The 14,197-nt window shown below is 47.4% G+C and overlaps 1 protein-coding gene across 1 annotated transcript in view; it reads left to right on the top strand.

Moving 5' to 3' along the window:
- The first annotated feature begins 3,301 nt into the window (after positions 1 to 3,301).
- CCDC13 (coiled-coil domain containing 13) overlaps positions 3,302 to 14,197 on the top strand; it is a 38,325-nt gene continuing 27,429 nt past the window's right edge. The window contains exons 1-4 of the mRNA XM_055321513.1: positions 3,302 to 3,522; positions 5,485 to 5,633; positions 9,089 to 9,231; positions 10,813 to 10,902. Of these exons, the coding sequence (XP_055177488.1) occupies positions 3,302 to 3,522; positions 5,485 to 5,633; positions 9,089 to 9,231; positions 10,813 to 10,902 (603 nt within the window). The remainder of the gene's footprint in view (positions 3,523 to 5,484; positions 5,634 to 9,088; positions 9,232 to 10,812; positions 10,903 to 14,197) is intronic.

The raw sequence follows: 14,197 nt of genomic DNA, 5'->3' as shown, positions 1-14,197 counted from the left end.
CAACACGTGTGGAGCACTGCCTGCCAGGGAAGCTCACTCAAGCCTTGGGGTCCAGGGTTTTTACTGTAGGTCAGTCACATAGGTGTGGCTGACTGCCTGCGTGGCTGACCTTAGTCACTCAATTACCCACCCCTCTAGAAGTCAAGCTGATACACAGCGTGGCCCAAGGCCCCCATCATAAAATCACATTGTTAGCATAGACCATCCAGTGTCTGTTAGTGGCCCAAGTCCCCCAGGTAAAGAAGGGCATTGTTGCCAGGAAGGATATACCAAAGACTTAGAGGTTACCTTCTAGGACCAGGTCAAGGGTCAAATCTTTCTTTGGAATGTGCAGGGTGTGGACAACCCAGACTTGATGACTTAATTCTTTATTTATTTATTTATTTATTTATTTTTATTTATTTTTTTGATGACTTAATTCTTTACTGCACACAGTTCCTCTTACTGGTCCAGCTACCTGGTAAGGAATTCCAAGGTAACACTAGCGCCTCTTTTAATGCAACAGGCTCAAGGGTCAGACAGCAGGCTCAGTCCTCAGTACATCCCAGCCAGTTGGGCAGCACTAACACAGCCCCATGCCTGGTCTCCACTCCAAACCAATTAGATTGAATCCTCCAGGGCTGGGGCCTGGACATCAGTACTTGCAGATTGTATCCCTAGAGATTTGTTATCGAGACAGATTTGAGAAGCCCCAGGTATAGGCTCGGATCACCCCTGTGGGCACGGTGGAGGTAAGTATAGTGGAGAGGTGTAGATGCAGGGAGCATGTTCTTCCTGGAGAGTCAGGAAAGGGTATGCTATTTGTGCAGGGCCTGGGGAATCAGCAAGGTTTAAGTCTAGGGGAGCGGGACAGATAGGGACAGAGGAGCACAAGGGACAATAGGCTGGAAGGAGAGACAGAGGCTTAATCCCCTAAAGCCTTTAATGCCTTTGGACTTGGTCTCATGGCTAATGGGCATCTAGTGAGGCTATTTGGTGCTGGGGTATGTCAGGCTCAGAGCTGTGCTTTAAAGAAAGTAGTCCCTTGACCAATGCAAGCTAGACTGTAAGTGTGGGGGAAAGAGGGAGAGGGCAGCCAGGGCAATAGGGACCTGCTGAGCAGTCCTGGGAACAGAACCATCTGCCGTTAGTTCACTCATTGCATGCCTGCTACTGTGTGATATTCACTGATAGACCCCATTCTAGGCACTGAGGGCCAAGAGTGAATATCACATGGTGCCTGCCATTAAAAGCCTGGCAGACAGGGAGAGAAGCAATCAACAAACATATACTGTATCAGGTGAAGCTAAGTGCTGTGGAGGAAGATACCACAGGGTAAGGGGCGTGGGGAGTGAGAGAAAGCTTTCTATAAGAGAATGGTGTAGAGGCCTCTCTGATAAGGTGACATTTGAGAAAAGTGAGTGAAATTGACATCCTCAGCCAGGAGAGCAGTGGGAGAACATACTACGGAGAGAGAGAATGGCAAGTGCAAAGGCCCAGAGGTGGCCATGAGCATGATAGTGAGAGTGGTATACAGTGGGGCTGGAAATATGGGGGCAAATGTGAAGACATTTATGGAGAATCAAGAAGATTTATGACTAGTTAGATGGTGGGTGGATGATGTGACTTCAGTTTGGCTTAAGGCAGAGTTGCTTAACACTTGCTACACTTTAAAATCATGTGGTGACCATTTAAAAATTACAGTGTCTGTGCTTTATTGTTCTGTTTATCTGAAGTTGAAAAGTAGACAAATCACCCAGAATGTATAAGGAACTCTGACCTCTCAATAATAAGCTGGCAACGCAATTTTAAAATGGGTAAAAAAATATGACATGTCCTAAAAGAAGATATGCAAATGGCCAGTAAGCCCATGAAAAGATGCGCAATATAATTTGACATCAGGGAAATGCAAATTGAAACCATTGAGAGCCCACTAGAAAAACTAAAATTGAGACTGACCCTACAAGTGCTGGCAGGGATGTGGCGCAACTGGAACTCTCAATACACTGCTGGTAGGAATGGAAAATGTGGCAGCTACTCTAGAAAACAATTTAGCAGTTTCTTATAAAACTAACATAAATTTTAGCAGATAACCTGGCATTCCACTTCTATGTATTTACCTAAGGGAAATTAAAAACATATGCTCACACAAAGACTTTCTTATATGTGAATATTATAGCAGCTTTATCCATAAGAGCTGACAACAGAAACAGCTCAGGTGTCCAGTAACAGGTGAATGTATGAACAACCTATGATACTACCAGTAATAAACAGGAATGAATTAATGATGCGTGCAACAACATGGAGAATCTCTAGAAGGTAGTACTAAGCATGTGTGTATGTGCACGTGCGCGCGCACACACACACACACACACACACACACAAGAGCAAAACAAAACACAGAACAAAACAAAAAGAAACCACAGACTTCCTACTACATGATTCCAATTATATGAAATTCTAGGAAAGGCAAAAACTGAGTGACCAAAAGCAGGAGTTTGCCTGGGATTGGGAGCACACAGGGGCACAAAGGAACTTTTTTGGTGTGAAAGAAATGTTCTACAACGATGGTGGTGGTGGTTTACACAAGTATATGTATTTGTTAAGACTCATTTCCACACATAAAATGGCACATTTGATCGTCAATGAATTATACTTCAATAGAGCTGATTAAAAAGAAAACAAAACTCATCTTTAATGGCAGAGGTCAAAACAGTGGTTACTTGGGAGAAGGGAGATAACTGCCCAAGATAGCCTGCGGGGGAACAGGAATACCCCATACCTTGATCTGGGTGGTCACCATAGGGATGTATACTTATGTAAAGATTCACTGAGCTGTATACTCAGGACTTATGCATTTTACCATGTGTAAATTATACTGAAAATTTAAAAAGTAGTCATGTCTGAATCCCACTCCTAGAAATTGGGATTTAATTGGTCCAAGGATGTGCCCAAGCTATATTTTAGGGGCTCCTAGGAGAGTCTAATATCCAGCCATAGATGAGATCCATCTATGAGAGAGTGTTTTTAGAGACAGAAAAGGGCAGTGTTGAGTCTGAGCAATGAGGAGTATTCTGATGCCATCTGCAGTCTGGTGGCATATTCAAGGCTGAGGAGGATGCTCAGCTCAGCTTTGGCTTTCAGGGGATTCGAGGTAAGGTTGGGTCTTCTGAGCTTCTTTATGGACACACACAAATATACTCAGGGTACTCCAGACTTGGAGGCTGTAGAAAGGACTAACTGTGTGCGGAGTAATCTTGGGAAATGTGTACTTGGTGGGGTTTGCTTCAGTGCAGGCTTCTTTTCCTACGCCTGGGGCACGATGGCAGCAGATGAAGGCACACAGGACACCTTGCAGCTCCAGTTCAAGGCCATGCAGGAGATGCAGCACAAAAGGTTACAGAAGCAGATGGAGAAACAGAAGGAAAAAGAACTAAGCCTCAAAATCAAAGTCGATGACCAAAAAGAGCCCTTGAAGATCTCCGATGGCTTCAGCCTTCTCCAAGCTGGGGAGCAAAACTCAAAAAACAGCTTTGAGCAGAGGTAAATGCGAGTTTGAACTCCCCCAGGAGCACTGGAGGGAGGTAGGGAAGGTGAGAGAGAGAGAGCTGATTACAGATGGCTGGGCATTCACGTTGACTAGATGTGTTTATAAGTTGAGCCACAGAGGTTTGACACAGAGGTAGGTGGTTACTGAGGAATTGCATCTGATAGAGCTGTGTTCCGGTGGATATGATTTGATATGAACTGTATTTAAAAATCATTTAAAGTCAAATGGAAAATTTGAAACTCATCAGAGTGTAGTTTATTCACTTGAATTTTCTTATTCAGCTTCTCTTTCATGAAAACTGTGTTTGGGTTTCTGAGGAGCTGGCTGTCTAACTCTGATGGGTCTTAAATTTTCATTGCTCCTAATTGTCATCTGGGATCATTCTCCAATGTCATTTCCCTTCCCTGACCACCCATAAACATACCTGTGTAAAGATTTCTTGATGGGTCCCTTGGTTTTTCACAGTTGGTGAAAAGGTTGTAAGGAGTCCAGAATCTTCTCATTTTGCTCTAAATCCAACAATATCACAGATCCATGTTGATTTATACTTGTTATTAGAAAAAGAAGGTTATATTGATACAAAATTCTCTGCTAGTAAAAACAAAAACAAAAAACCCACAATACTTGAGCTGTCTCTTTGCTTCTGGTTTGGCCCAGAATCTATCTTCTCCATTTTCAGATTCTACTTTTTATGGTTTCTCAATTTTCAAAATATTCTACTAAAAAATGCTAATTGAGAAAAATGTACAGGCTGCTCAAAAATGGAAAAAGTCCCCATGACTCCTAAATATTAGCTCCAAATTAACCCCAGGCCTATTTCCCAATGATCTTTCCTCAAATCAGAGAAACCAGAATTGATGGAGACTTTAGCCTTTGGTAGAATAACAACAACTGACTGGTGGCTCAGTCAGTTAAGCATCCAACTCTTGATTTTGGCTCAGGTCTTGATCTCAGGGTCATGAGTTCAAGCCCCACATTGGGCTCTGTGCCTGGCATGGAATCTACTTTAAAAAAATGATGATGATAATGATAATATCAGCTTTCCTAATAATTATTGTTCCCTCTAACTTCTGTACTTGCTCCCCCCCCCACACACACACCTGTCCCTAGGGAATCCGTTCCGTGCCTCACAGAAGTGATCACAGACCCATCAACCACGTGTTTCTCATGTTTTAAAGGGCTGAAGAGAGCCTGGCAAGACGACTCATAATAAAAAAAAACCACAGCACCTGCTCTGATTTTCTATCGGTTTACCTAGAGGCCTAGCCTTAACTGTATGTGTATATATACATATATATATATGTATGTATATATATATATGTATATATATATATAGTTACAACTATAAATGTCCAAGTATCACTTTAGGTGCATTTCACGAACTTTGATGTATATCACCGCTGCACTCAGTTTGTTCTAAATATTTCATAATACACGTTACAATTTCTTCTCAACCCTCAGTAATTTAGGAGTATGGGTTTTTTTAGTCTCAAACGGATGATGGATTTGGGGCTTTGCATTTTTATTTTATTTTTTGCTACCTTTTTAGTATGATTTCTAATTTTAGTCAATTGCCATTAAAGAAAATGGCCTGTATGATGTCCACTCTGGAATTTGCTAAGATTGCCTTTGTGACCTATAATATAATACATTTGTATCCATGTTCTGTGGATGCTTGAAAGAGTATGAATTCTTAGAGAGAGGTAGTTGATTTTATAGCCCTCTCCTAAGCCTGTAGTAAACAATGTTATTCAAACTTTTTGTGTCCTTTCGTGTGTGTGTGTGTGTTTGTGCATGTGTTCATAGTCACTCAGTTTTGAGAACAGTGTTAAAATCTGCTCATTGACATTTTCTATTTCATACAGACTGTTCTTATCACCACCTAGTGTCTAACCAGATACAGCAAACCTGACTCCCACCCACTGGTCCCTGTAATTCTGCCTTTGCCCTTGTAGGATGCTTGAAGATGAGATTGCACACCTTCGAGAGCAGCTCAGGGAGACGGTAGATGAAAACGGGCGATTGTATAAGCTGCTGAAGGAAAGGGATTTTGAAATCAAACATCTCAAAAAGAAAATAGAAGATGACAGATTTGCCTTCACAGGTAGCTCCACCCTTGCTGTGACAGTGCCTGCCCTGAGTTCCACGTAGCTGGCCCAGCTGCCATGGAGCCTTCCGGGCAGGGCAAACAGCAGGTTCCAGAGGGTAGGTGCTTCAGAGAGTGCCAAGGGTCAGCTGCGGTCAGGCTTGTCCAGATAAGTTCTGGAAATGAAGGAGAGGGTGGAGGAAGAGAACAGGCTAAGGAAGCCAGCATGCCAGGAAATGGGAGTGCAAGAATAGCAGGGACAGTGGGCAGGCTTTCTGGGTAGTGTTGGTAACCCAGCTAGGACTCACGACAGGGCTTCGCCATGGATGCTCACTCACTGCGTGTTGACAAACCAGCAAGGTCCCTTTTATCCTGCTGCTCTGGCTCAGACATTGTATTGTGGATGTGAAAAAGCCCCAGTGGAAGTAGGCATTCACTCTACAGCACTTGCTGCTTCAGAAAAATGGTTGAGACAGGGAAGGTAGCTGTGTTGAGGGGATTTCCTAGGACTCAGTAGGGTGTAGCGTGAGGCTTGGCCCTTCAGGTCTGGGCTGGACTTTGGCTTTGTTGGTAGCGATGTTGGTCAGCCCTACGGACCCGAGGATGACCTTAGCTTTGTGGGTGTGAGCTGGACATTGGCTCTGTGGTTATGAGCTAGACCTTGGCCCTGATTGTCCTCTGTTCCATATACACCCATTGAGTAATTCCCAGGTAGCTGACTAAACCAGAAAGCTGGTGTAATGAATCACAGATACCAATGGGCCTCAGCTGGCATCTGTCAGAGCGTCCCTCCCTGCCTCTGAGAGCCAGTGTCTTTAAGGGTAGGTGCATGCAAAGCACCAGTACAGAGTTAAAAAGCAAGGGAATTTGGTATCCTAAAAGCCCTTGGTAGCCTATTGTGTTCTCCCTCCATTCTTTGGCCTTTTCTGTCTAAAACAAAAACCACACTGAGGAAAGGGACTTGTGAGGCATAGAAACACACCCAGCCTGGCTTGGGTTTAGATGAATAAGGGCAGCTTGACATTCAGCAGAAGCTAATGCGCTCCAGGGAAGGGAGCAGGAGATGCTTCCTCATCCTGGGAGACTGGGGCCTGAGGGCTACTCGCTCTTGCCTAGCCTGTCCCATGCTCTCTCCTGGTCTCTGCCTACTTGTTCATGGTCTTGTCTGATTGCCAGCCCTAACTCTTCCTCAAGACGCCTTAGAATCCACTCCTTGCTGTGAGGTCCCCATTTCTAATTTCCAATGTAACGTTTGAAAGAGAAAAGTCTGACTGCCTGGCCCATGGTTTTAGACCAGGCCACAAGTGACAGGCCACTGACAGACTGGTTTTCCTTTAGCTGGATTTTTAGTGATGGCTTTAATTTTTTTTTTAGACGGTATTTCTCCATATGATATTTCTTTGTACGATTTTTTAGTGATTGCTAAGTTGATCACAAATTATATAACTTTTCACAGTCTACTTAGAATTAATATTTTACCACTTCAAGTGGAATGAAGAAACGACCACCATATCGGTCCCCCAGCTTTTAGATGTCTATGTTTTATATGTCTATGTATTGAAAATCCCAACAGACAATGTTATAATATTTGCTCTCAACCATTACACATAGGGTAACCTAAGGAGACAAAAGTAGTCTATTATATTTACCCACATACTTAGCATTTTTGTGCTTACCCATTCACTGCCCCCCGCCCCCAATCATGGGGTTAAAGTTTTAAGAGTAGGGCTTGGGGGGAAAAACAGATTTTTCTGAGTACCCCTTCCTGCCCTTTAGACTAGAAAAGGCCTCTCTTGGACCTCTTCATTACCTCTAGTTCCAGGATTTTTTATTCCTGGAAGGAAAACATAACCCAGAAAACTCATGGCTGGACCATGTGTACTTCTAGATATGGTTTCCATCCCCATGTTCTGAGCCCTTCCTCTTGAAGCATCCCCAACCTCTTCAGCAGATAGGAGGTGGCCAAGGATAGTTGCTCCCAGTTTCTCTACTCACTGCCTGGCCCAGGCTAGCAGCAGCAAGCCTGGGCTGAGTCGGTTTGAAAACCATCAAGCCTGCCTATTTACCTTCCACCACTTGTCACTCCCAGGCTGTTATGAGGCTCATGACAGTCGTATTAAAAAGCAGGACTAGGCAGGTGTCTCTGCCAGTTACCCACTCCTGGAGTGTCAGAAGCATTCAGAGAACTTGCAGACCATCTGACCAAACATGCTGTTGCACAAATGGACAAGGGACTCTAAGGCTAGCCAGGCAGTCTATTGGGCTGCTATCTGCATAGCCCCACACCACTCAGTTTCCCACATTCACACCCTTCCAGCCACCTCTTCCACAGTCTCCTGCCCTTGTCCCCTGTGTTCCAGCTACTCTGCCCTGTTTGGTGGTCTTAGATACTCCAAACAAGTTCCTGCCTCTGGACCTTTAGCACTTGCTGTGTCCTCCTCTTAGAGTGTTCTTCCCAGTTGGGAACACTCTTCTTGATGGCTTTCTCCCTCACTTCATTCATCCAGGTCTCTGTTCATACATACCTCCTCAGATAGGCTTTTCCTGACCACTCAGTCTAAAATAGTGTCACCTATCCCTTTCATTCTCTTGTCCAGCTTTCTTTTACTTCATAGCACGTAGTCTTCCTGGACACTGGAATACATATTTATTTGTTTTTTATCATCTATCTCCCTGGCTAGAATGTAAACTCTATAAATCTTTTTTATGCACCATTGAATCCCTAATACAGAGAGTATCCAACCCTTCATGAAGCCCAATAAATACATACTAAATGGATGCTTGCATTTGTACTAGTTAGGTGTCACCACAAAACTCTGTGCAAGAAACCACCACATAATGTCAGCAGCATTCAGCAAGAAGCATGTATTGAGCTCAAACATCTGGGGTTAATTGGGGCTTGGCAGACCTAGGCCAGGCCTAGCTAGGGTGGTTCAGCTATGTGCCACGTTTCTCTTCCTCTTCCTGGGACCAGCCAGCTGGCCTAGCTGTGTTCTTCTTGTGGAGATGGCATGAGCAAAAAGAGGGGGATTTAACTACATAAATGCTTCTCAAGCCTCTACCTGTGCCTTATTTGCTGACAACTAATTGGCCAAATAAGTCATTGGCTGAGCCAGAGTCAGGCAGGCATAGAAGGGTCGAGGAAGTATATCCTATTGCCTGGAGGGCACAGTAGAGTCATAGAGCATAGGATGTGGATGTGTAACCTGTCACTGAGGAGGGCATGAAAGGCATGAAGAATTGGGGCAATAAACTTATATCCCATAGAAATAAAATTTATAATTTTCTGAGTGGCTGCATTTCTATTCATGGGAGTTGGGTTTCAGGGTGACTAGGTATGTCATAACTCCCCTGAGCCTCTGCCCTTGCCTGGGTGTTCCAGCTTTTAAAACCCTGGGGCCATTGGTAGTGTGGCATGAGTTTGATGTGTGGGCCTGTGCATTTCATTGACCTTACTGTTTCCTTCATCATAGGGACAGCTGGTATGGCCGGGGATGTGATTGCCACCAAAATTGTCGAGCTGTCCAAAAAGAACCGGGTGCTGACGGCAGAGTCAGAGGGTGCGAAAACCAGAGTGAAGCAGCTGAGCAATCGCATCCAGGACCTGGAGCGGGAAGTGAGGGGCCTTAGTCATTCCTGCCTCTAGAGGGGACTTCCAGGACCCTGGACCACTCCTTGAGAGAGGGAGCCACAGTTAGATGCTTTGGGTCTTTCTGAAGGGCCTGTGGGTCAGCGTGTGCAAAGAGTCCCTCAGTCTTCGCCATGTCCTGAAAGGGGGAAAGTGTGTCAGGAAGCAAGAGGTCAGAGGGCATGGAGAGGCAGCCATCATGGTGGTTAGGACACAGACCCAGAGCCTGACCGCCTGGGTGTGAATTTCAGCTCCATCACTGACATGCTTTGTGACTTCGAGCAGGTTATAAATTCACTGTGCCTCAGTTTCCTCCATCTGACACATGGCAGTAATAATAGTACTCACCCTAAGGTTTTTCTGAGGATTAAGAGACTCAATAATATAAAATGCTTCGGCAGTGCTGGGCATGTAGCAAATGCTAGATAAATGTTTGTTACGTACATTAACAGGGATCTTTGCTAAGGTGAAGCTAGACCCCGGCGCACTCCACCAGTGGGTCTCACTTCTGCCCATCTTCCTCTTTCTGCTGCTCCCTGCCGTCCCACAGCTAGTCACAGACCACCCCCCCCCCCCCCGCAATCTTGCAAGGACACAACCCAAGGAATTCATGGTCTCATAGGAGCTGGAATGGAATCTGAATGCTAGAGAAAACCTAGCTCCCTTATGTGGGCTGAAGAGGCTGGAGCTCCGAGAGGTTAGAGGGCTTTCTCGAGTCACACAGCACATGGTGGTGCTGTATTGCAATTCCAGTTCTGTTGTCCTCTGGAATTGTTCTTAGTTGTTATTCTGGGCATCAAATTAGAGCTTCTTTACTCTATAACAAATTGTCTGAGAACCATCTCAGGCTCTGTGCCAGGCCCTCTACTGGGGAGCAAGATAGGCATGGACCTTGCCCTCCTCAGAAGCAGATCCAGCACCGAAGGCCTCTCAGAGGAGGGGGCACACACAGTGGGTCCCTGGAGGGTGGGAAGGGGTCACAAGCAGAGGGCCCAGCAGACACCAAGTCCCTGAGTGGGGAAGAAGGTCTGAGAGGAAACCTGTGTGGCCAAGAATGAAGCAAGGTGAGGTCAGAGGTGGGAGGGCAGGCCACCCCCGGCCTTGTCAGAAATAGTCTATCTTTCTGTGAACAGTTGGGAAATTTTTAAAGGGTCAGTTGGCTGTCTGTATGAAGTGCCGGGCTTGGCAATAGGCCATCAGCTCATGTGGCAGGTTTCTTAGCATCTCAGACCCTGTCTTCTTGTCTACTGCACGAAGTCCATCGTCTGTTTACGTACGTAACACCTCCCAGATTGTGGGTAGAACTCTGGGATGCAGACCATGGCTGCAGTATTATGTATTAAGCTGTTAGTGAATCCTGGTGTGTGCCTGGGGAGTGAGGCAGACAATCAATTAGGCCCTCTCCCATCGCAGAGCAGTTTGAAGGGCAGAGCTCTTCCCTTAATGGTCCTAAAGTGAGCTGAACAGTGAAACCAGTAAGCACACGCCCAGCAGTGGCAGGGGAGCACTGCACTCAGGCACCACAGTTGCCAAGCACGATCCATATTAAGTGCAAGGTTTGCTTTTCAGCTGCAGAGGGCCCTGGCCAGGCTACCAGCCAAGATGGCCACCGACGCGGGAGCCAAGGCGCCGAGGGCTCAGACGGCAGACAGAGCCTTGGTATGAGTTCTCTTCTGTGCTAGAGAGTCTGTGGGGCAGCTGTGGGCCTGGCTCTCCTGTCCTCTATGGGAGGGTAGGCGCCTCTGTTTGGGGTCCACCTCCACCCCATTGCCTGGCCAGTGCAGCATCCTTAGAGTGGTTGTCAGGGAACAGTAACCGAGTCTGTGGCTTGAGGCCAGGCATGCCCCCAGGGAGGCCAGAGAAGGTCTAACTCTGATCAGCCCCCAGCGAGGGAGACCCTGGAACCCTAGAATTTCAGGACCAGCAGGGAAGGCCTGCTCCAACTGGCCTCCTACTCTTGGCCCAGCAGCATCCCTTACAGCATCCTCACTGGGGAGATATCCAGCCTCTTACTTACCCCAGGGACAAGGAGCTCACTACTGCTCCTTGAGCCTAGTTGGGCCAGTGGGGAGCACATTTCATATTGTGAGAAGTCTTGCCTTTTTAGAACTCCAAGTCTACAAAATAAAAGTGACTGTTGGGAATGGCGGCTTATTTCCTACATTCCAGTCCACTGAACCAGTGAATAGGGCCTTGAACCCAGGAAATGGGAATTGCTGCTCCATAAAAGGAAGGCAGTCTGACCCTGTGGACTACCAGGGAAAGGCATGGAGCCCACACTAGATAGTAGGTAGCATCAGAGTCTTAAGAACAATGCCTCCCCAGGGGTTTTCATAGGAAGCCTGGAGATACAGGGAGTCAAGCCTTAGGACTACCTTGTCAGCGCTCCTTTTCTAGCTCCACCTCCTTTTTGCCTACAACTCAGCATCAAGCCACCTCGTGCCTGTGTTGAGGAGGATTCAGCCTTCAGTCTACAGCGACAGGCCCTTCGGTTCCAGGAAGGGAACTCACTGGGCTGCATGTTAGTCTAGTGTAAACCTGTCTCCTTGCTAGGGAGGCAAGAGAGGGGCTCTGCCCTTGGCAGGGGCTGTTCTGAAGGACTTTTCCTGGCTCAGCTGCTCCTGGTTTATCTACAACACAGAACATTTCCATGTCCCTGACTAGGCTGCCATTGATGGGAGACTGACAGGATTTTCTGAGCTCTGTGACATAAGGAATCAAAGACAGGTCCTCTGTACAAAGGGGAGCCCAAGAGGGGATGGGTAGCCATGCTGAAGGGAGGAGAGGAACAGGGCCTTCAGAAAGAGCCCCAGGCCCTCAGAGTTCACAGGGGGAACACACCCTCCATGTGAGGCAGCTGGGACATGGGCTGAAGGAGGGGTTCCTGTGGTGGGCCTGTTACAGAAGGAAGATGGGGAAGGGCCCTCCAGCAGGAGCAGTATAAGCATGGTGGAGAGGCCGGTGAGCACTAAGTATTCTGTTTCCTTGCTGGGTGTTGGCTGGGCAATGTTTGGCTGCAGCCCAGCCTCCCACAAGAGGGAAAGGGGAATGTAAGCTAGAGGAGGCTGAGTCACCCATGGAGGGAGGCCTTGACCAGCAGCTGGAGCTGGAGCACTCAGCTCTGCTCGGTGGCTGCAGGGAGCCCGGTAGGCTTCTGATGGAAGAGTGGGTGACAGGCTGTCAGCCTCAGTTCAGCAGTACCCTGTGTTTCCAGGGCACCTTCTGATCAGAGAAAGGACGAAAGCAACGTGCCCCCTCACTATGCGGTTCAGGGTAGCCCAAGTCTGAACCACATTTCAGAGGCCTGCGATCACTGCACATTCCGGCCCCCGTGTGCCAAAGCACATTCCAGAGTGGACCTGAATGCCCTGTCTCCATTTGGCATGGTCGGTGTGGGGCTCCTAGAGGCTATGTCGTGAGCAGCATTGGCATTGTCTGTTCCCCTCGGACTGCATGTCAGTTATTCCCTCAAAGAAAATAGCACAGGGAACGGGAGGATTAGGCCCATGCTCAGGTCTCCCACAAAGCCTGTGGAATTTTGCTCCAGGCAGAAGCAGCTCTGAGATGGCAACGACATAGAGTTGGCCCAGCTGTCCAGGAGGAGAGGACTGGGGGCTTGGCTGAGCAAAGGGGAGAAGGCTGCCATGAACATGGGGCCAGGCCTCACTAGGACACCAGCTAGGCCTCAGCACTCTGCCAGCTGCTCACCCCAGCAGCACCTCACCCCAGCCAGGCTAGGCACCCCAGCACTGTCCTCTGTCAGAATCTGCCCCAGACAGAGTTCTTCATACGCATCTCCTCTCAACTCATACGGCAACCCCCCGCCGCAGGCACTGGTGTTAATACAATCCTATTTTACAGATGAGGAACCAGGCTTGGAGAGGGGAGTCATTGCCTGGGTTCTAGATCCGGGTCCAAGATGTCTGCCCTTCCCATGCTTTGAGCAGGCTCACAGCTGTGAACCCATCCCATGGGATGCTCATAAACACAACTCCTGCACCACCTGTCAGGGCCAGTGGGCCCATGGCATCAAAGACCTGACAGGCAGAGGTATTGCTTGCCAGCCTTGGGCAGATGCAAAGCAGCACCTTAGCAGGGGCAGGACAGGCATCCAACAGCAGTAAGAAGGAATGGCAAGCAGCCAGACTGGGGGGAAGCACGCGCGCGCGCACACACACGTACACTTGCACGCATACACAAATTTTTAAAAAGATACATCTGTGTTTTATGTAAGTTCCCAGTGTATACTCTGTTCACATTGGTTATTCTGTTTAGCCTCATGGTGGTGCTGTGAAGAAGCAGGACAGGGAAGTGCTTGTATACCCATTCCGTAGGGGAGGAAACCGGATGAGGTCAGACTTCTTGGACTGTGTGTCCGCTTCCCGATCAGCCCACTCGTGATGCCTGGGTGCCGGAAACAGCCTCAAGGGGGAGAATCAGCGCTGGGGAAGGACTGGGCTTCTTCTAATCCAACTCATGTCACCCCCAACAGGCTGCGTGCCCCAGGGCTAGTTACTTCCCCTCTCTGGGCCTTATTTTCATCACTTATGGAAGGGGTTCCCATGGGCTGACTGTGGAAATCCCTTTAAGGCCAAACTTCTGTGAGTCTCAGAAACTTCTACCAAAGACAGAAATGGGTGGCACATTTGAGAAAAATTTACATCCAAGTAGTTTAAATCAAACCTTATTAAAAAAAAAAAGATATTTCTATGAGTTCCAGCAGGCAGTTTTCATGATTGCTACAGTTCTTCAAGCCACAGAAATGGAACATTTGGCAATGAAACAGGGTCCTTATTTCTGTTTAGTGATTTCATTGCCAGGAAAAGGAGCTCAGGGCCCAAGCTGATGGGTTTCAGGAGAAGGAGGCCTCAAGTTAGGATGGTTGTGATCCTCCTGCCAAGCGAGGGTTGCCTTCTGTGATGGAACTAGTCCTCTCTTTATTCTGAGTGGGGAC

The sequence above is a fragment of the Nyctereutes procyonoides genome, unplaced genomic scaffold (genome assembly GCF_905146905.1).
Source record: "Nyctereutes procyonoides isolate TBG_1078 unplaced genomic scaffold, NYPRO_anot_genome, whole genome shotgun sequence".
Taxonomy (NCBI): domain Eukaryota; kingdom Metazoa; phylum Chordata; class Mammalia; order Carnivora; family Canidae; genus Nyctereutes; species Nyctereutes procyonoides.
The sequence above is the reverse complement of the archived record's forward strand: the minus strand, read 5'-3'. Positions and strand labels throughout refer to the sequence as shown.